The sequence below is a fragment of the Geospiza fortis genome, unplaced genomic scaffold (genome assembly GCF_000277835.1).
Source record: "Geospiza fortis unplaced genomic scaffold, GeoFor_1.0 scaffold230, whole genome shotgun sequence".
NCBI classification, from domain to species: Eukaryota; Metazoa; Chordata; class Aves; order Passeriformes; family Thraupidae; genus Geospiza; species Geospiza fortis.
In genome coordinates this window covers 650,115-670,885 of record NW_005054564.1, presented here as the reverse complement: position 1 = coordinate 670,885, position 20,771 = coordinate 650,115, and the positions used below count along the sequence as shown (strand labels likewise).

At 44.3% G+C, this 20,771-nt stretch overlaps 1 protein-coding gene across 1 annotated transcript in view; it reads right to left on the bottom strand.

The window, feature by feature from the left end:
- LOC102035596 (inter-alpha-trypsin inhibitor heavy chain H5-like) overlaps positions 1 to 19,236 on the bottom strand; it is a 34,173-nt gene extending 14,937 nt beyond the window's left edge. Inside the window, exons 1-7 of the mRNA XM_014310662.2 lie at positions 19,231 to 19,236; positions 17,042 to 17,086; positions 11,681 to 11,844; positions 10,199 to 10,306; positions 9,338 to 9,588; positions 1,854 to 2,023; positions 1,135 to 1,251 (exon numbers count right to left, since the gene is read on the bottom strand). Coding sequence (XP_014166137.2) covers positions 1,135 to 1,251; positions 1,854 to 2,023; positions 9,338 to 9,588; positions 10,199 to 10,306; positions 11,681 to 11,844; positions 17,042 to 17,086; positions 19,231 to 19,236 — 861 coding nt within the window. The remainder of the gene's footprint in view (positions 1 to 1,134; positions 1,252 to 1,853; positions 2,024 to 9,337; positions 9,589 to 10,198; positions 10,307 to 11,680; positions 11,845 to 17,041; positions 17,087 to 19,230) is intronic.
- Positions 19,237 to 20,771: the final 1,535 nt, after the last annotated feature.

Below are 20,771 nucleotides of genomic sequence, written 5' to 3'. Positions count from 1 at the left end.
AGCAGGAGGAAAACTGAAAGCCAAGGGCCAGGCTCTGTCCACAGGGCTTTTTACAGATTCAGAGGCATCTTGACTTGAGACCTCATTCAGGACAGGACTAGGATTGCTTGTTAACAACTCTCTTTATGAGTCCTCTTCTTCCCCAGTCACTGGGGAAGATAAATTTGGATCCACAGAATCCATATTCCGTTTATATTTGATGTCCCCTTCAGCTTGGTATGGTGGCTCACATTAAGGTCTGTGGTCTGGAAAAATGTCTGAGATTTGTTCTGAAAGACTCAGATTCCCAAAAAGGACAAAATTACTTTTCTTACAGCAGAATCTCTTGAGTTATACTTCACTGAGCGTTTTGCTGCTGTCATTACTGTACAAGAGTTCTATTGTCATTACATTGCAAGGGTTCCATATTGCTAGAGTTCCATACCTCCTTGATGCTTCTTGCAGGCAGCTCCTCTAGGCACTGACTCTTCCCTACCCTCACAGCAAACTGACTACAGTTCCCACCAATCCACTCTTTTATAACGTTCTTATTATTGGCTGCAGGTGTGGCCTGTTAAGATCAGGGCTGCTCCTAATCTTTAGCAATTGGTTCAGCTGCAACTCTTTAGGAGATAAAATTACATTCTATACCACCTTCATTTACCCCTACTGTATCCCCCTACAATTCCCCCTTTTTCTTTTAATTACAGAGTTGCAGCATTTCTAGAAGGACATGTTCAAATAAATTAACATTATGACATTTTGCCAAGGTAATTTAAAGGCAGCAGTGTCTTCTCTGTGCTGTTAGACTGGATACAAGAGTCTGCTGAATACACTTTGCTGGGAATTCTGCCTGATCTGCCTCTCCTCAAACCACTCAGAACAGAACCACCCTGGACAATCCTATGCTCAATTTTGGCAGCACTGATCTTTACAGAGTGATCTTGCAGGCTACATTCCTCATTCCCATCCCATTCCCAATGACACGACCATTTCTCATTGCAGGTAGATCACCTCGCCTTGAGGTGACTTCAGAGCCACCTCTCACCTCAGACACAGCAAACATTTTGCAGAGCAGAAGTGGTGAGACAAATCTGAGCCAAGCTTTGCCGCCCCAGGGCTGAGCAGCCCAGAGCAGACACAGGAGGAGCTCACCTGCTTCAGCTTCGTGCCCACCATGGAGGCGCTGCTGTCCAGCACGAACACCACGTTCTTGGGCAGGGGAGGGAGGTCTGTGGGGGCGAAGTAGTGCACAAAATATCCATTGAGGATCTGGGGAAGAGCAAGGCAGTCAGGCATCAAAGGCAGATCGTGGTGCAATGCTCTACACACGTCATTATGGGATGTCTGGATATTTGGGTGCTTTCGGTGGCTGTGTCTACGCTGGAAGGTGTGAATGCTCCTTGGAATCCCTCCTAATTCTGTTCCCAAATACACTTGGGATCCCCCCTTAATTCAGTGTATCCAGACTGGATGAGCCAACTGGAGCTCTCCATAGAGAGATCCATGGATATCTCCTTCCATGGTTGACATCCAAATGCAGTTTGAGTCATCCAAATGATTTTCCTTCCAAAAATGCAGCAAGGATGTAACACATGTAGCCACAAATCAGGACCACAATATGCACTTGAAATACTGGCCTTGTATCCAGATATATACAGCCAGCATATTGAGAAACTGAAAAGCAGACACAAAAAAGAAGCTCAGTGAAGTTGGGGCTGCTAACTGACTGATTTTATTTTGGATAGTTCTTACAAGATGGAGGAGTAGCCTTCACTTGGAAAGCTTTTTCTAGGAATTTGGAGGAGGCAAAACAATTGAACCATCTTGGATGCAGTTAATAAAACAGAAAAGATGAATCACGTGTACAGTACCTGAACATCCCCAACACTCAGCTCCCTGCTGACATCATATCTAATTATGAAGTCTCCCAGAATTCCATTTCGGGCAATCCTGGTTTGCTCTACAACACTGGGGTTGAATGTAACCTTAGCTAAGGTTTTGGTGTGCCCAATGACAGTAGAGGGAGGAGGAGACACATCACCTGTTGAGATAAAACCACAATATTACAGTATATTATGGGTTTTTCCCACTACCTTACAGATGTCAAAGCACAACACAGGTGGTGTTGACATGGAGCCAAGTCAGCCAGCAGAGTGACTTTCTGGGATTGAAGATTCAGTGATTTAAAAAAAAATGATTAAAAAAAATGATTAAAAAGAATTAACCCATCTTGCAATGCTCTCAGGGATATAAATGTTTGTAGAAAATTAATGTATTCAGTTCTGTTTGGCCAAACACAACCTCAGACATGCAGATGCTGTTCATTCCAGCCAGCTCCGGACATCCAGGACACAGATCCTACACCTGAGATCCTGACAGTCAATGCAGGTATGATTCATCTGACCTGTTTAAACATTTATTCCAGGATTAGATTAATCACACTGTAGATTTTTCCTTATTGATTATTAGGAATTCTTGAGGTGGCATGTTCAGATGTACTGCAGGCATGTAGGGTGGAATTGATCTGAGTGACTGATCCCTGGATCTGACAAGTGTCTTATGTGTAAAGTCTACCTTTTAACAATTCCTCTTAGCTGCCTTTATGTTCAGCAAAAGTTATCATTATAGTCACTGCAATTTCAGTCTAATTCAGACAAAATCTAGCACTGCCAGTGCAGTCACACAAATTGCATCCCTGAGATGTAACTCATCTTAAACTCTGAAAATCCCTCCTGAATCAATAAAGAGGGATGTGCTTGGCAGAGGGCACCTCAGATAAAGACAATTATTTAGGTCTGAGTCACCCTGCAGGAAACTCTCCTTGTATTGTTATCTGTGCTCATTCTCTAGAAGCTGAGGGATGTGGAAGTTCCCTGTTGCCTCTCTGTATAAACAAAATTCCACCTTACCCTCTTTTGGTTTGACATCTGTTTCCCTCTGAACTCCATTGGGACCCTTACATGAGATGGATTTGGCCCCTGAACTTCTCCAGATTTTGAGGGCTTTCACCCTTTTCCTAACTGGCTTTTGAAAACACAAAATATATATTGTCAGCTGAAGTTGGGTGTTTTAGCTCTCACAGTGATTATTCCAATACTCCTCTGAGGCACAGGAGTTCTGTTCTGTTTGCTCCTGGTTAGAATTGGTAGGAATCAGCTGCTTAATTATACTGTGAGGGGAAATCTCAAATCTTTTCCAAAAATGCCCGAAAAACCTGCGCTGTGACAGGGAAATTAGGGGTGGGAGAGGTTCAGTTTCAGTTCAGGTGTACGCAGTGCCAATACCTACATATAAGTTTATTTTCTAGGCTCCACTATGCAAGTGGAGATCAGGTCAAGAGTGTCAGAGATTAGGGTATGATACATCTGTCCAGACAGATATCTGCTTTAGGGAAATTTTAATTAACAATAAATTAACAATAGTGATCCAAATGAGAAGGTGCAGGCAGTCTGGGACAGCTCCATTCCAGTGGGTCCCAAAACTCTGTTTATGTAATGGGCAGTGGCATTTCACCTTTATAGAGGGCTTTGAGCAGCATTAGGGAAAGGCAATGTGACATCTGTGAGCAGCAATGAACACAACCTCACATCCAGACCCCACTGTGATTTACAAAACCAGAAATATGTGATTATGTCCATTTACCAAGTAGGGAAATGGAGGCATGGGGTGGTTACCTAACTTACCTGACTTCCCACAGGTGGAAGCCCACAGAAATGCCAGGATTAGGGTCCTTGTGGGTTTATGAAATGATTAGCCAAATCTGTAACTTTTACTCTGAAGTGCCATGTACAATCTAGGTTCCTCTAGGCAAAGGAATGAGAGTGAGGTTCATGAATCAATAGCACTCTAGGATGTTACTGCCAGGATGATTTTGCTTTATTTTCACAGCTGTCCTGGGAGTGCATTTGAAAAGATGAGGCACAAGACTTTTCTACTGATATAGGGAAGGGTTTTATCACAGGCCCAATTTTACACAAGCAAATTATAGCTAGAGCACCTGGACTGTAAAACAAACTCCTCAGCAAAAGCCTTGCCCAAGGAGACTGAATGACAGAGATCACTCAGTTTCAGTAAAATCAAGAAGTGACTCTGCATCACAGCTTCTCTGGGAGAGCTCCTGTCCATTCATCCTGATGGAAACAGAGAGGGAGGTCCCAGCCAATACACTGAAACCACATAAGAACACTAGTTTTGTATCTTAGGGGGGGCTTATAAAATGATTATCCAGAGCTTTGATATTTTTTCTAAAATCCATGTACAGTTCAGATTTCTCCTGGCAAAGAAAAGTTATAAATCAACATCGCTGTAAGATTTTACCTCAGTCTTGATCTGTTTTTATTTTTATAGCTGCCCTTTGATCTGATGAATCAACAGACACAATATGTTTTTAATACAAAATGCACCAGATTTGCTTGTATCTGCCTTCTTGAATTTTCCATCTGTCTTCTATTGCTTCCAGAAATCCCATGTAACTGCCAGTGTGGGAAAAGCCTAAAATACACAGAAATGGCTTTAAAGTTCATTTATAATTTCTAATCTGGAGGTTTCACATTACTTCTCCTCCACTGCTGAAAGGAAAGCCTGCTGTGGGTTAGGCTGCCTGGTCACATCCCACCAGGGTCAGTGAGAAGCTCCCTCCTTATTCCTCCTGCTCATCCATGTCCGTGGCCTTTGGGCAGCACTTCCATGTTTCTCTGCCATAAATACAGTGATGGGTGAGGCCAAGGAGCTGTGCCACAACAGCACAAGCTCCAGTCTTAACATTTCTCTGGACCATTGGAAATCAGGTGATTTAGACAGCAACTCCATGCCTCAGTTTCCCCATCTGTTAAATGAGCATAATCACAGGTAACCCGTTTTTTAAAACAATGTGGAGTCTAAGTGGATCACATTGCCTCCCTCTATTGCTCCTCAGAACACTCTCTGGAGGTGATAAATGTCATCCTTTCTAACACAGACAGTGGTTTGGGGATCTCTGGAGAGGAAGTTTGCAAGGCTGTCTCCCACTGCCATTTGAAGTGACAAGAATTGCTGAGGAATCTCTCCAATCCTCTTCATAGCCGCTCATCTCCATCCCTGGGACAGAAGTTAAAAGCCAAAAAATGGTCTGATAGAAAGGGTCCAAGGAAACTTTTTTTTTCTAGAATAACAACAATCAGGTCTGGAAGTTAACTTATCTAATTCATCCCATGTTCTCGGACCAAATCCCTTCCTATTTAGTTTTTTGATACAATCAGGAAACACTCCAGGCCTCCAGTAATGGAAACTCAGTGCCTGCACTTGCCAGTCCTTCCCAGAGCTTCACTTTTTTCACTGTTGAACGTTTTCAATGTCTAATTTACATTTTTCCCTGTGGATAATAAACCCATGACTGCTTGTTTTTTCAGTTATTGACACAGAAGCCACAGTATCCTTTCCTTCTTGCAGCAGCCTTTTATATTCTTGAACACAGCTCCTACATCTTCCCCCAGGTTTCTTTTTTAGGCAGCACTTGATATCTGGATCCCAATTAGTCTCCTTTGTTTATTGGCCTTGTTCTTTTTAAACAAGTGGCAGAGGGAGAAAAATCTGTGAGATATTTCAGAGTCCAGAGCATGGATGAGCTCCAAATGCTTGGGCTGGTTTGTGCTCACACTGAGAGAGTTAGTAGAGCCTTCAGACAAACTTTCCACTAAATTCAGCTGAAGAAGTAAACAGAGCAGGAAAAAGCATTTTCCAGATGGAACTGTCATCCTCACAAAAGGAACAGTTAAACCTGAATTATTTTGGAGTCTGGCAGATTCAGGATTGGAGCTGAAATGCAAAGTTTGTCCTCCACTAACATGTGGAAACTTCCAGACAGCTGTTAAAAGAAATAAAAAGCTTTCTGAGACCTTTGACTTCAGAAAGAAACAGTCATCCTCTAGCAGCCTGGTGTCTCCTGCCCAAGCCCAAGTTCTCAGACAGCTACACTGCAGGAACAAGATGAGGGCAACATCCAGGACATCATTCAGAAAGTGGCTCCATTCTGAGGTCACCAGAGAAGGTCAGGATCATTGGCCTCAATGCCTCATGTTTTGGGGTTTGTATGTGACAGAAAACACCTGCACATGCCAAAAGATCATTGTCCAAAACTCACATGCCTAAGGCCTTCCTTTGGGAAAAATATAACTCCCAGATGGAGCCATGTGTGCAGGAGTTACTGCACCAGGAAATATCCTAGAAAGATCTGTCATCACATTGTCTCTGCTCCCTGTTCAGAGAGGATGGACACAGGATTTTCTGAGAGACAAGAAAAGGACATATCCACAAGTGAGACTGGAAGAGACACTGGGATGCTCAAACACTCAGGGGAGGCTGCCAGGGGCAAAGCACCCACCCAGGTGCCAGGGGCAGCACAGCCCAGCTCAGGCTGCAGCCGGTGTTGGACCAGATAAACAATGAGGTGAACCCTGGGAGGAGGAACTTTGTCCTTATCAAGTGAACTCAGCTGTGATGGGCCACGATGGGACATAATTGACAACAGCACTAATTTATCAGACAGCTGTGCCATCTGAGAAGGTGTAAAAGACTCCCCAAGTGTCCCATGATCCACAACATTCCATCATTCAGGTGTCCTTGATCCACAGCATTCCAACAACCATTACAAGCTCCCCACCCCTGGGCAGGTACCTGGGCATTCCCACCTGAACCTGAGTGAATATAAACCCAATAGATTGTGCATTCTGTGGGTTTCCCTAGGATTTTTTTCACCACATAATGGATCTAGCCTGGGATCACCACTTTGACCAATGAAGATTGAAATTGCAACAACCAAGTCTCATCACAAGTCTTTCAGGTGGTGAGATCTTTCTACTCTTACACGTTTTCTTAAGTGATATATTTATGGTTCTATATTTTCATATTACTGTAGACAATAAGAACCAAAACATATCTGTTTTCCTGTGCTACCAGGTTGTTCTAAAATAAACCTAAATATGTGTATTTACAAACACGGATGAATCAGTGTTGTTTCCAGAACTTGGGTTACCCTCACCTTTTGGGGTGGGTTGTAACAGCTTGATGGCACAATATATTTTTCTTCCACTACTCTCAAGGTAATTTATTGCTACATATCAAAATCTCATATTTTATAATTAACTGTGAGATAGTTTAAACACAAGAAATAGAGGAAGAGAGCTTTAATGACATATTCAACCTCAAACCAGTCCGGCAGTACCATTTTCCAATGTTCCAATGTCCAACCAAGTAGTACTGAAGAGTTTTAAGCTGTGGAAATCCAATAGAGAGCAGATACTTTTTTCTGGTTTGCATTTGAGCTCTAATCCTGAATCTGCCAGACTCCAAAATAATTCAGGTTTAACTGTTCCTTTTGTGAGGATGACAGTTCCATCTGGAAAATGCTTTTTCCTGCTCTGTTTACTTCTGGAGGTCTCACTGAATGTGCACCCACTTTTTGGGTGTCATATGAGCAAGAAGGATTCACAGGGAGCAACTAATGGCTCTGATGTTTTGTTTTTGGATCCATCTTGGGAGGTGACAGTCAGCTGGAATATAGTGAACAACCACATGGAATGATTCCAGACAGAAAGGGTGTGAAATTGAATTCTGAACAGAGATAAAGCACAGGGAATCTGAGCTTCAGTTGCATTGCCCATCCTGCAATGGAACTCCTATTTTATATACATTTTACTGGCTAGGGAGGATTACAGAATCCAACAGCTCAGGCCCATTTTTATATGAGCTCTTTGAAATCTGAAGCATGATGCCAAGAATGTCAGTGCTCCCAGATTGCCATTTGGATAGTGACTTACACGAGTTTTCCCTGTATGTCATTTACATATAGGAATTTCCATCCTGTGCTGGACCAGCAGTGTGTCTGCTCTGCTCAGTCTGTCTCTACCCTTGATCAATGCCAGATGTCTTGCAGGAAACCACATGCCAACAATTCCCTGATAGGTGAAAAAGGCTTCCTGCCTCTCCTGATGAGGAGCAGAGCACATTTATCACTTGGCACGTGGATATAGGACAGTGAGACTAATGAGGCTTGACCTGAAGATAGCCCAAGTCACTGAGAGCCTTGGTTTCATGTGATTTGGATTAGATCAGTAGGATCCCAGTGAGCAATCAGTTTAACTCCAGTTCACATGCATTATGATCCTTCAGTGCAGCTCCACTGATTTTGCTGGCACTGTGTCACTTGCAGTGACTGAGGGTCAAGTCCCAAAAGACTCTGCATCCTCCTTCCATCCTTTTTTTTTTTTGTGTTTTTTGACAACATGCAGCAATCACAGTATCCTGAGCTGTTGGTTTACACCAGAAAGAGTTATATTTACACTGTCTGAACAGTGAGCGAGGATGGTTAGGGGTAAGAGCAGATGCTCAGATAGCACTTTGCACTTTGGCAAAATATGGATTTTCCTCTTGGAATTTCCCATGTTCTGAAGTGCAGGATTTCCTATCTTCCTTGGCATGGATGGATGGAAAAAACAATTCACTTAAAATAAACAGTTCCCAGGAGATGCAGAGGCCAGGGAAGAGCCTGCTCCAGTGCTGAGCACAAGGCCTGAAGGCCCAGTTCAAAGCTCTTCAAGACAATAGCAAAGAAAAAAACCCTACTGAGATGAATGGGATCAGCCCTGTGTTCATTAAGCTTCAAAGTCCTCACAGTCTGAGGCACAGATACCACACAGACACAGTCATCCAGAGAAAACAGATCCAGCACTGCCAGGCCCCACAAATAACCATGAGAACCATGGGTCATAAAATGTCTCCTTACCTGCGGGGGTCCCAGTTCTTGGTTTCTCTGGGTCTGGACTGAAGGCACTTGAGATGGCAGTTCATGTTCAGACTCAGGTGTTTATTATTTATTATCAGTAAAACAGTCTCACTGCTGTGAGTTCTGCAGCTCTTCATTAGAAGGCACAAAATGGCCAACAATCTCTTGGTACAAGGTCTTTTAAGACTAAACTATCCAATTAAGAACTGACACTCAGATTATTTTCCCTTTTAACCCAATAACTGATCCCAAAGAGCTACAATGGGGACTTTTCTGCCCAATTACAAAATGCCACCCAAACCCATGGAGAAGCAGGAAGGAGAAGCATGAAGAAGAAACCCAGGATGACACCCTGTGCCCTCCATCTTGCTTCCATCCACAACATCCTAAAAATCCCAAAGCCTCAATTTCTCACCAAGTGATACACCTACACTACTCCCTATAATCTATTTCAGACTTTTGTGGATTCTAGTTTACCTTGAAGTCTGGGAAACTTTCTCCATGAATGAGGGTCAGAGTCAGTACTCCCTGAGGGTCAGGGCACCCCAGAGCAGACAGAGAAATATTCCCTGTGGTGCCCTGGGTTTCCACACTTACCTTCAGCTCTCCCATTGCCTTTCTGCCTGCTGTTCCTGAGGGGAGGCACCTCCAGGGACACAATTCCTGAGTTCTCCAGGATGTTCACCTCCACCCTCAGCCTCCCCACCAGCTGCTGGGGCCGGATGCTGACGGTGTACTCGTATTTCCCCAGCCTCCTCTGCAGGAGCTCCTCGTAATGCAGTGTGAACCTGGCCTGCATCTTGCGGGGGATGAAGACAGAGGCCTTGAATGTCTCATAGCCGTTCTCCCTGGAAGGAAAATCCAAAGACAGCTTCACATCCCATACACAACACAAATTAGCCCTTTCACCTCCCCCCCAATAGTTTTGCCTGACCTGTTGCCTGTAAATAAACAACTGAACCCTCCCATTGAATCTTGTTCAACACCTGTTGCATTTACCATCGAATTTTGCTGATTTATGTAAAATATAAATAAAATACATTAATAAAATTAATATATAAATTATTTTATTTATATTTATTTATTTTATTTATATATAATTTATTTATATTAATTAATTAATATAAAGTATATTTTTTCTTCCCTCTTGAGTGAAGTGGATGACTCTGTTCATGACAGCACCCTAAGTTTCCTTTCTGTTATTCAGGAAGTAAGAAGAATTCTTTCCCCCAGCAGTACATCCTGGAGCACCTTGGAATTTAAAAAGTTGTGTGACAGGGTTAGAAAAGGCCACACACAATTTTTCACAGCTTGGAGTATAGGAATGACACCAGGCAGTGCAGAAAACATCCAGTTTAGTTGCTCCTTCCTATAAATCCATGGATGGGCATGCCACAAGATAAAGATGGCAGGAGAGGGCATCACCTCCCAGAACACAGCCAAATGCGCAACACTCACCTTCCTTCTGTGGGGCTTGGAGGTTTCTTGTGCCTTTCTTTGTCATCCATGCTGTTTTTCTTTTCCTTCCCCGTGACCTCTCCATAATAAGTCTTGTTGCCAATGCTCCTGGAGAGATCAGAGGTGTCAGCATGGTCACCCTGCACCCAAGTACAGTGACAGGTGGACATTTGCTGCTGGTGCATTCACAGACTTGGATGTCAGAAGATCTCAGAGTGCTGCTGGTGTCACTCTCCTGAGTCCACCCAAGCCTCTGGGACAGAAGCAAACTCAGAAGTTCAAGGCTGGAAACACCAGCCCAGTACAAAGGCAAAAGTCTCTTATTCTTCCTATTCACTCTAAATGGAAGTATTTCTTAAAGAGTGGGTCCCCTATCCCTTTTGGTCCAGTCTGAAGCTGTGGCCCCAATATCTACCTGTAGAAGGGATCTGAGCATGACCAAACCTAATATGTTTGAGAACAAGAATTTAATTTATTGGTCATTTCACTATGAGGTTTCTCTCTGTTTGGTTTATCATTCACACCTCCAGCAGCCACTGAACCTATGTGCTGTCTGGAGTTTACTTCTGCTCCAATGTGGAGAACATGAAATAACAAGAAGATTCTTAGGTCTTACAGTCAGTCAAGTGAGATAAATATACCTGCCAGTGTTGCTGAAACTTTCTCTGGAAAGGTCTTTAAGGTCTTGAAGAGAGTTTTCTCATTCAAATCAGAGAGAGGAGGAGAAGGAAGTCGTTAAAGGACACTCAGAGGGGAAATATAATAGTTTAGAATAGTTTCCCTCCCTGTTTACACTGAGAATTCGAATTTAGTATTGTGGCATCCATAGACCTGGTCTGTGCATTACTTATTTCTCGGGACTTCTGCTGGTCAGAGTGACTCTGAGATATGTACAAGTCTCTTTTCCCAGCCGAGCAGTCAAAGAAGGAGTCAGGATTCTTTTGATCTCATTCTCAAGGTTGTTTATTATTTCTTATCTATAACATTCTTTCTCTGACCCTCTGAGGTCTGTCCAGCAGGTCAGACAGAGGGACCCTGACCACCTTGGGGCAGTGTTACATTTTTATACTAAAAACTACATGTACATCATTTACCATAACTTCCCAATACCTATCACCTATGTTAGACAGTGAGTTTCTACCTTATACCAATCCAAAAGTGCCAGCATCACCCAGAACATGGACGCTAGGAAGAGGAAGGAAGAAGGACAGGGCACACCCAAATTCCTCCATCTTGGGACTCTGAGCCCCCATTCTAAAAACCCCAAAAATCTATTTTTCACCCTATGACAAATTAACTATTATTCTACTTAAACTTTCATGACTTGCAGATCCTCATGTAAGGGTGGAAATTTTTTCCATGGGTCATAATCAAAGGCACAGGTGTCTTGGGCTCTGTGCCAAGGTCTCTGAGCCCCCCTGGCAGGGTCTCGAGTCCTCCAGGGCAGCCAGAGAGATTTCCTGGGTCCTGACACTTACTTACATGGTAAAGTTGGAGATGAAAGCTGCAGCTGGGATCTGCATCTCAAACACAGCTTCCCGTGCCTCGGAGCCGCTGTTGACCATGGTGCAGGACACGGTGGTGAAGGCGTAGCGGGAGATGATCGTGGACCTCACGTGGAACTCAGACATCCGAGGCCTGGTTTCCTGTGGGAATCAAAAAGGTCACCCCTAAACAGGCAGCTGGATAACTCACCCCTTCAGTGTTTCAATGGGTTTAAGATTTAATATGGACTACAAGCTCCCACGTAATGAGTATTAGACCTCCTGACAACCACAGGCAAGGTGAGGTGGGCTTGTCCTCAAAATTTCAGGTGAGCTGCAAACAGTAAATCAGGAATGTGCCTCTGTTCATGCACAGAGGCCACAGACATTGTCCAGTGCTTGGGAAAGGTCTGAGAGCTGTGCTCATGCCAGCCTTTAAGTTGTGAAACACCCTGACAAAATCCATCTGTGCCCTGAACTGAAGCCTTCAACTCTGACTGTGTGAGAGGATCAGGATTATTCCCTTGTGGCCTGGGAAGAGAAGCCCAAAATATGTCCCCATGGGGTCCAGAATTGTGTCACACGCCCTGCTCTGTGCACTGTGCACAAGAGCAGATGGAAGACTTCTTGAAAGACTGACATCACCATTTATGAAGAAGCACCTTTAAATTCATCCAGTCAGATCCCTGAGTTATGTAAACAGAGAAATTGCTGTCAATGGAGTCAACTGAGTCCTCGTCTGCTGAGAATCCATCCTGGAATTCTACGCCAATGGATGAAGAAACTTAATAAAAAACATTGACACTGTGACATCTCAAGCAAAATATTTTAAGCTTTTTAGCCCACGCTGGACTCCTTCCAGCAGAGAAGCAGCAGAGACAGCAGTGAATGACACATGATGTAGCAATGGAAGCTGAAAGCCAATTTCTGCTTCTTGGGAATCTGTTTTCGTGCACACGTCCTGAGTTGGAGCATTTCTCCAGACTAATGTGTTTTTTGACAGCAACATCTCCATGGAGCTCAAATGTTTTCTTCCTGAAATACTTCAGTGTACTTAACTGTAAGCAGCGCTTGAAAAAGAAAAATCTGTGCATTGACTTACACAATCAAAGACCAAACCCTCAAAAGCAGAAGGGAGATAAAGGGTAAAATGCACTTTAAATACAGAGCAACTCCACTGAGACAAATACAGTAAGACTCTTCCTACTGACGTTGGTAAAAGCTCACAGTCACGTAAGAGTTGTGAGGACAAGAACAGGCTCTTCAGCTGCATGTCCAGGCTTTCTTTCAGAACAAAAATAATTTTGGCAAACAGCTTAAGAAAGGGAGCAAGTGTTTGTCTGAGTATGAAACAAGAACATTTCTGCAGTAGCTGATGGCATCAGAAGTAACTGAGCATCCAACTAATCAAGCTGCTGGGCTTGTGGATTCCAGGCAAATGGAAGAACGAGGATCCACTGCAAGATCTAACAAGATCTGCCAACAGACTTGGCATAAAGCCCTGCCTGCCCACACTTGCAAGGCTTGGAAAGACTGATAATGTGTCTCAGATGAACCTAGTCATGATAGATATCTTTAATTTTAGGCAGATCAGTGCAATGGATCTGTGGATCTAGGCTAGAACACCCCTGAACAGATCTAATGCCCCACCCTTAGACCACTGCTTAATTAACTGCTGTTAATTAGAAGTAGATCCTGCTGTTCTTGTGAACTGCCCTGATACATAGGCATGGCTTCCCAGTCTCATTATCCTGAAGGTGGAGAAGATGGGGAGTTTTGATTGAAATAGGGTTCTAGGAATGTTTTCAGATATAATGAGCTGATGCTTCATTCAGTCTTCCATGCCACTAATTGCCTGTGGCATAGCAAGGTATACAGAGGATTTAATAACAAAGGTTTTAGAAAGAATTAAAACATACAGCAAATTCTTTGGTGTGAGACCTTCTGCATTCACCCCCACGTGCTGCAGCTCATAAAAATCTTTGGGTTTATATGTAGCTGACAGATGAACAGCAAAGGAGGATCAAGCCCTTTGCCTTTCACTTGAGGATACCAGTGGCTCCGCAGTGACCTGTCTGACACTGAGAATGCACTGATGGATTCACAGGAGCTCAGGAAGTCGTTCAAATGTGACAGAGAGCATGAATTTGCCTTTGTTGTGACAACAACGGGAGAATGGTTGTGTTGGGTGAGAAAAAAAACATTTCTAACCCTGTAGCCTGTCACTGGCAGAGACCAACAGCACATGCTTAGAGGAGAGTGTAAAATCAGTCCAACCTGCACTGATACTCCCTGAAATATTCTCTCAGTTTTCAGTAATTTGTGGCTGAAGGAACTCCAGGGTCAAGGGTGGCATTTTTGTGGTATATTTCTACCTTGTGGATTTCTCTTCTGTGACTTTACACAGCTGCTTTTTGAATCCATGTAAACTTTTAGCATCCACAACATCCTGCTGCAAGTTCCACAGCTCAATGGTATTTTATGTGCAAAAAAAAAAATCACTTAGGGTTTTTTTTGCTAAATCCACTCTTTGCTGGCTTCAGCTGATCTCTGTTTTAGAATCACAGAATTAATTGGGCTGGAAGAGACCTTAAAGCCCATCCAGTTCTAACCCCTGCCATGGGCAGGAATATTTTCCACTAAACCAAGTTGCTCCAAGCCTTGTCCAACCTGGCCTTGGACACTTCCAGGGATGGGGAAAATATCTCTATCCCACTGAACAAGCTCCAGGTCTGATATCCTGAGGAATGGCAAAAAACCACAACAAAAAAGACATTCAACATCCCTCCCTCTTCCTGGTGGGTGTGAGTTGCTGTTGAGAAAATCAAACACAGAATAAGGGCATCACATAGAGCTGAGGATGAAAGAATTGGTTCACCTTCCCATCTCTGGAAGGGACCTGCTATTCCCTGTATATAGAAAATATAAATGGTGGGGGCACAGGCCATTTCCAGACAGGTTGCTTGGCCAGGCTGGGCAGGCAGCCCGAGTTCCACTCTGTGATTCCTGTGCTGCATTCCCTGGAGCTCCTGCACAATCCATCAGTGCCTGGTGCTCTTACAGCTGCACAAACGCCTGCTTGTTTTCTGCACTTTTTATTGACGCTTTGTCTTAGGTTGGGAATGGGGTGTGTATTCTGTTCCCACCTGTGAGAGGTGGGGCAGTGATCTCTGTTCATGGGGCAGTTTTTTCTTTCTCTCTGCCACAGCCAACCCTCCCTCCAGGAGATCTCTGCTGTCCATGGCCACTGAGTGTCCCTGCAGGGCTGATCCAATTCCAGCATCCCATGGGGAGATGCTGCGCCCAGGGGAGGAGCCAAGCATTCCTACCTGGATCCAATCTGAGCCTGGAGCAGCACAGCAGCCTTTGCCCACTGCATTGCCAGAGGAGCAGCTTTCTGCTGCCCTGCATTGCCAGAGGGAGCCCAGGCCCATCTGCAGCAGCCCTGGAGCTGCAGAGGAAAACTCCCCCCTTGTGCAGGATCCCTGCTCCAGCAGCAGCACAGCTGGCACTGCAGGAGGGCTGAGCCCCCATGGGATGGGGCTGTGCCACCCCCTGACACACAGGGGGCAGGGCATGCTCTGACTCTGGCAGTGGGTTGTTCTCTTTTTTGTACTATTGCATTTGTATTTTTAAATTTTCCTAGTAAAGAACTGTTATTCCTATTCCCATATCTTTGCCTGAGAGCCCTTTAATTTCAAAATTATAATAATTCAGAGGGAGGGGGTTTACATTTTCCATTTCAAGGAAGGCTTCTGCCTTCCTTGGCAGACACCTGGCTTTTCAAATCAAGACAGCCTTCAGAAGATAAGAGGCAGCTCAAAGGAAAAAAAAGCAAAACAAACAATTTGTTTAATGTTATTATTACCATGAGTTATCATCCCTATTAAAAATTAAGTGAGGGAATGCCAAGGCAGCAGATTAGCACACTGCCATGAGGCAAGTTGGCTGGATGCTTTGTGGAGGTGTCCTGGTCATGATGATGAACTGGCAGCTGAGATTTTCTCACCAAACAAATTATTTTATGCTCCTTTGCATGAAATATTTGGAAGAACAGAAAAAAAGCTGAACATATGAAATCCATTCAGTATTTTTGCCTTTATCAGTTACTTTCATCAAAACAAATTGACTGCCTCTCAGATTAGAAGTAATAAACTGGTAATAAGCCTGAGAGTTTCTCTCTAGGCTGCTGATGCCAATTTGTTAAAGATGAAGGGGACCAGAAGCTGTTAAGGTGATGGCTGCTCAGTGTGTGAAATGAGTTCCACACCAGTTCTCAACTGGGAAGTCCCCCAGAAAAGCCAGAAAACTAACTGGCCATGAACAGCAATTCTACTGGCTGCCTCTCTACATCCAAATTTTAGACTTCTGCGCTGGAAGAAGGATATTGGCTTCCTTGTTTTCTTCCTTTCTCCAGGAGATTTTGTCAGAGAATGACAGAGATCTTCAAATTCCAAAGCAAACTCCCTTTCTCTTCAAACTCAGTGAGATTTCATCAAGCTAATATTCACTGCGTTGTTAAGGATGGTAACATTAGATGTTCTTCCTCCAAATCTGGGCTTGAGAAGATGGATTGGGAAATATTAGAAGAACCTGTACCTGTTGCATTGATCACAATGAAGGTTTCTTTTTTCACAATCTCACTCCACCATCAAATAGTTCATCCCTGGGCATAGGGATGTGTGGAAACCCAGGGCACAGAGAATATTTCTCTGTCTGCTCTGGGGTGCCCTGACCCCCAGGGGAGCACTGACTGTGACCCTCATTCATGGAGAAAATTTCCTAGACTTCAAGATAGACTAGAACCCACAAAAGTGTGGAATAGATTATAGAGAGTAGTGTAGGTGTATCACTTGGTGAGAAATTGAGGTTTTGGGATTTTTAGTGTGTTGTGGATGGAAGCAAGATGGAGGGCACAGGGTGTCGTCCTGGGTTTCTTCTTCATGCTTCTTCTTCCTCCTTCTTCATGGGTTTGGGTGGCATTTTGTAATTGGGCAGAAAAGTCCCCATTGTGGGCTCTTTGGGATCAGTTATTGGGTTAAAAGGGAAAATTATCCAGGTGTCAGTTCTTAATTGGATATTTAGTCTTAAAATCCCTTGTAACCAGAGATTGTTGGCCATTTTGTGCCTTCTAATGAAAAGCTGCTGAACTCACAGTAGTGAGACTGTTTTACTGATAATAAATAATAAACATCTGAGTGTGAACATGGACTGCCATCTCAAGTGCCTTCAGTCCAGACACAGAGAAACCAAGGACTGATACCCCAGCAGGGATGCACACACACAGACACACACACACACATATCCAGGGGAAGTGTAGCTCCCATCAGGTAAAACAAAGACAGGGTGTGATACATACCAGCCTCTGCAGGAATTTGGCCTGTCTTGGGACGCGCCGAGCAACCTGCAAAGAGTTCAGGGAGTGAGTGGGCTCTGTTCAGCTTACAGCAGACATGCCACTTGTTTAACCCAGACACAGGGCTGTGTGACTGATCACCCATGGCCAGGTTCAAATGCTCCTCTGGTTAAAATTAAAACCTGAGTCTCTTTTGTATTAACAGAGCCACTGATCAAAGAGCAGCAGTGGAACGTGGCTGTCTCAGGCAAGGAGGTGCTGGGTGTTTGGCCAGTGGTGCTTGGCAAGGGACCCTCTGTATGATGGCTATTGTACTTGCAGGGTTCCCCAGATGGAGGAAGGAATGATAAATCTGACTCCATGTTCTCAGAAGGCTAATTTATTATTTTATAATACTATATTATATTAAAGAATGCTATACTAAATGCTACTAAAGTATACAGAAAGGATATTTACACACTGCTAAAAAGATAATAATGAAAACTCATGACTCTTTCCAGAGTCCCAACACAGCTTGGCCCTGATTGGCCAAAGAGTCAAAACAATTCACACCAGAATCCAATGGAACAATCACCTGTGGTAAACAATCTCCAAACACATTCCACATGTGAGCACAACACAGGAGAAGCAAATCAGATAATTATTGTTTTTCTTTTCCTCTGAGGCTTCTCCACTTCCCAGGAGAAAAATCCTGGGCAAAGGGATTTTTCCAGAGAATATGAATGCCACATGATGGCAGGAAGGTCAGCCTTTAGCCCTGGCCCTGGATGCTAAGAACATCCCTGGAAGTACTAAAGGCCAGGCTGGATGGGGTTTTGAGCAGCCTGGTCTAGTGGAAGATCTCCCTGCTCATGGCAAGGGTTGGGGACTGGATGCTCTTTAAGGTCCCCTCCAACCCAAATCATTCTAAGGTTCTATAACTTGTTTAAATTAGTGCTACAGCTTCAGCTGTATGAATATTATCTCAAGAGCAGGTCTGTTGCCTAAATACTCTCCACAGGTACTGTGTATTTTTTGTGCAGTGACAGAAAAGCACTGGTTATGTGCAAAACAGGACTAAAGATATTTAAATTCAGCCATAGACCTTACTATGAAACAAAGTGCTTCACCTATGACAGTGCAATTGTGCTCCCTGTCTCACCCTTGTCACCAACTCCTCTGACTTCTTCTCACATGGTTGCTCAACAACATCTCCAAATCAAGTCCCTCCCAAAAGCAAGTCTTCTGTCAATGAGGGAAGCCAAGTGCCATCTTAAAATGTCAGTGGAACCCCAGAGAGAAGAAGAATGCAACAATATGTTTTTACCTGATTTGCCCTTTCAGTTTATTTACTCTGAAATAGCAGCAGCCCTTGCCAAAAGAGATGATTTTATGTCTGTTTATATTGTGCATTGAAAAGCTCAGAAATGCCCAACGGGGAAATTAAACTTTCATCCATGGGAATCTTTACTATTTCCTTCTGCATCATTTGAGCCAACATCTTGTGAAATTAGAACCAAGGGAAAACAACTCCCTTGGGAAAGGAAAGAGGAGAGAGGAGAGGAGAGGAGAGGAGAGGAGAGGAGAGGAGAGGAGAGGAATCGTTTGCATCTTAACTTTTGGAAGAAACTTTCTGTCTGGGTCTGTTATCTCAGACAAATAAAGCCCCTCAGGAACCTGCTGTGAGAGACTGCAGATTCTCCAAAACAAGACAGACAAATGTCTGTGAAGTTGGCCCTGCTTGGAGCAGAGGCAGGGATGAGAGATCAATAGCCCTCAGTATTTTTTACTGAAGGTTTACCTTTTGGAACAAATCCACCTATTGTTCTGGTCACAGGGGTTTTAAAAGACTAATCAGTGAAACTGGAAACTTGGTTCCTATTTTTATCTTTCCCCACCAAAACCCATTTTGTTTGCTTGCTGAATTGCACAAGAAGGCTCTGTGACTTCAAGAACCACCTTCTAAAGTCTTGGGGATCATCAGTGAGGAGCTAAGGATCCCCAGACAGCAGAATCTTATTTTGTAGGACTTCATGGGTACTGCCAAACACTGCTGCAGGGTTTGTTATCAGTCCATTGGACTGTTCAATCAGGCAGCTTCACTGGCATCATCTAATGGAACCATTTCCAAATTACCATCAACTTTTAGCTTTAAAGCTTTCCAACACCCTCATTAAAGCCAGATAATTGCTAGTAGTGACCCCATAACTTACTGCCATAGCTCCAGCATGGTGTATGGGATATAAGCTGTGCAGTGGATTTGTTTCTAGGGCAGTGCCTCAATCCAGGGGAGCACCTGCCTGTTCTCAGGTGTTCAGTGAGGACAGACAGATGTCCTCTGGTAGATCTGGCTGTCCCAGGGCACCACAGCTATTCACACATCGCTGCTTTTCTGGTGGCAGTGACTGCTGCCACTGACCTGGCAGCAGCACAGCTCCTGTGAAAACACCTTCATGTGCCCCAGGCAACATCAGCCAGGTTACTCCAGCACTGTGAGCCAGTTCTTGGAGCTTTGCAACTGATTTTCCCCCTAAAGCAGGTGAGTGGTCCCAGATCCCACTCCACTGGCAGTGGTGGAGATGCTCTCTCCCACTTGGACAGTGTTGGTTTGTGGCTGAATTCCCCAAAAAAGGAACATGCATCCATAGCAATCAGGATTGAAAGCAAAGTTTTCGGTGTCCCCATAGGGCAGAGATGTGTATGCTTCTATTCTTTCTGTTCTAGGAGGGATAGATACAGATATATGTGAAGAGTCTCACTCTTCCCACCTGCTGCATGGCAGAAGATGGCAAATACAGACAAATACTGACATTTTAAACAAACTGGATTATCCCACCTGACCTCCAGCAAGGCACAGATATTTCTTAGTTCCTGCATTGTATCTCAGCCCCACACGGGTGCCTCAGGTGCTACAGAGCCTCTCAGACCTGATCAAATTTAGGTCACTGATGCCCTAAGTGACCCAAAGTCACATGTGGTATCACTCATGGACCTGACAGATGTGAGCACAGACCTGAAGCCCTCTTTTATAGAATCCAAGTGGTTTGGATTGGAAGGAACCTTAAAGATCATCTAATTCCAGCCCCTCTGCCATGGGCAGAGGCACTTTCCACTGGAGACAGATCACAGCCTCCCAAACCACCACCCAAACTCTTGCAAAAAGTTCATTGCTCTTTCAACCCCATTTCCTTAGAAAATCTAAGCCACACAACAACACAGCAAAACAGCCCTCCCTCACTTGCAGAATTTTTTTTTCTTTCATTGTCAAGAAGCCTTTTAGAAGCTGAAATTCATGTGCTTTGGTTCGTGCATTAAAAATGCTACGAGTTTAAAATGCACGAGTTAAAAATCAAGTACAGTAACACCACAGGCAGGAAAAAAACCTATCCCCCGAATTTGAAATACTCGGGATTACTCAGACTGGAGCGTGGCCAGGACACGGCGTTAGCTCCCCTGTGCCTGTGGAAAGCCTGGTTAGTACAGCCTGGGGATGGATGGGGGTCAGACCGAGCCGTGCCGGGGCAGCAGCACCAGCGGGGCAGGGTGATCTCCTGGGTGATCTCCAGGGTTATCTCCTGGGTGATGTCCTGGCTTAGCACCTCCAGCACAACCCCAAGCTGGCTGCAGCACCTCGCACGGAGCCCAGCCGCACGGACAGGTGGAATAAACGCATTTTTACCAGCCTGTCCCGCTTGCCAATCCCGCTGCTGAAGAGGGGACAAGCCAGCCGCGGCCACCCGACGCTTCCCAACCC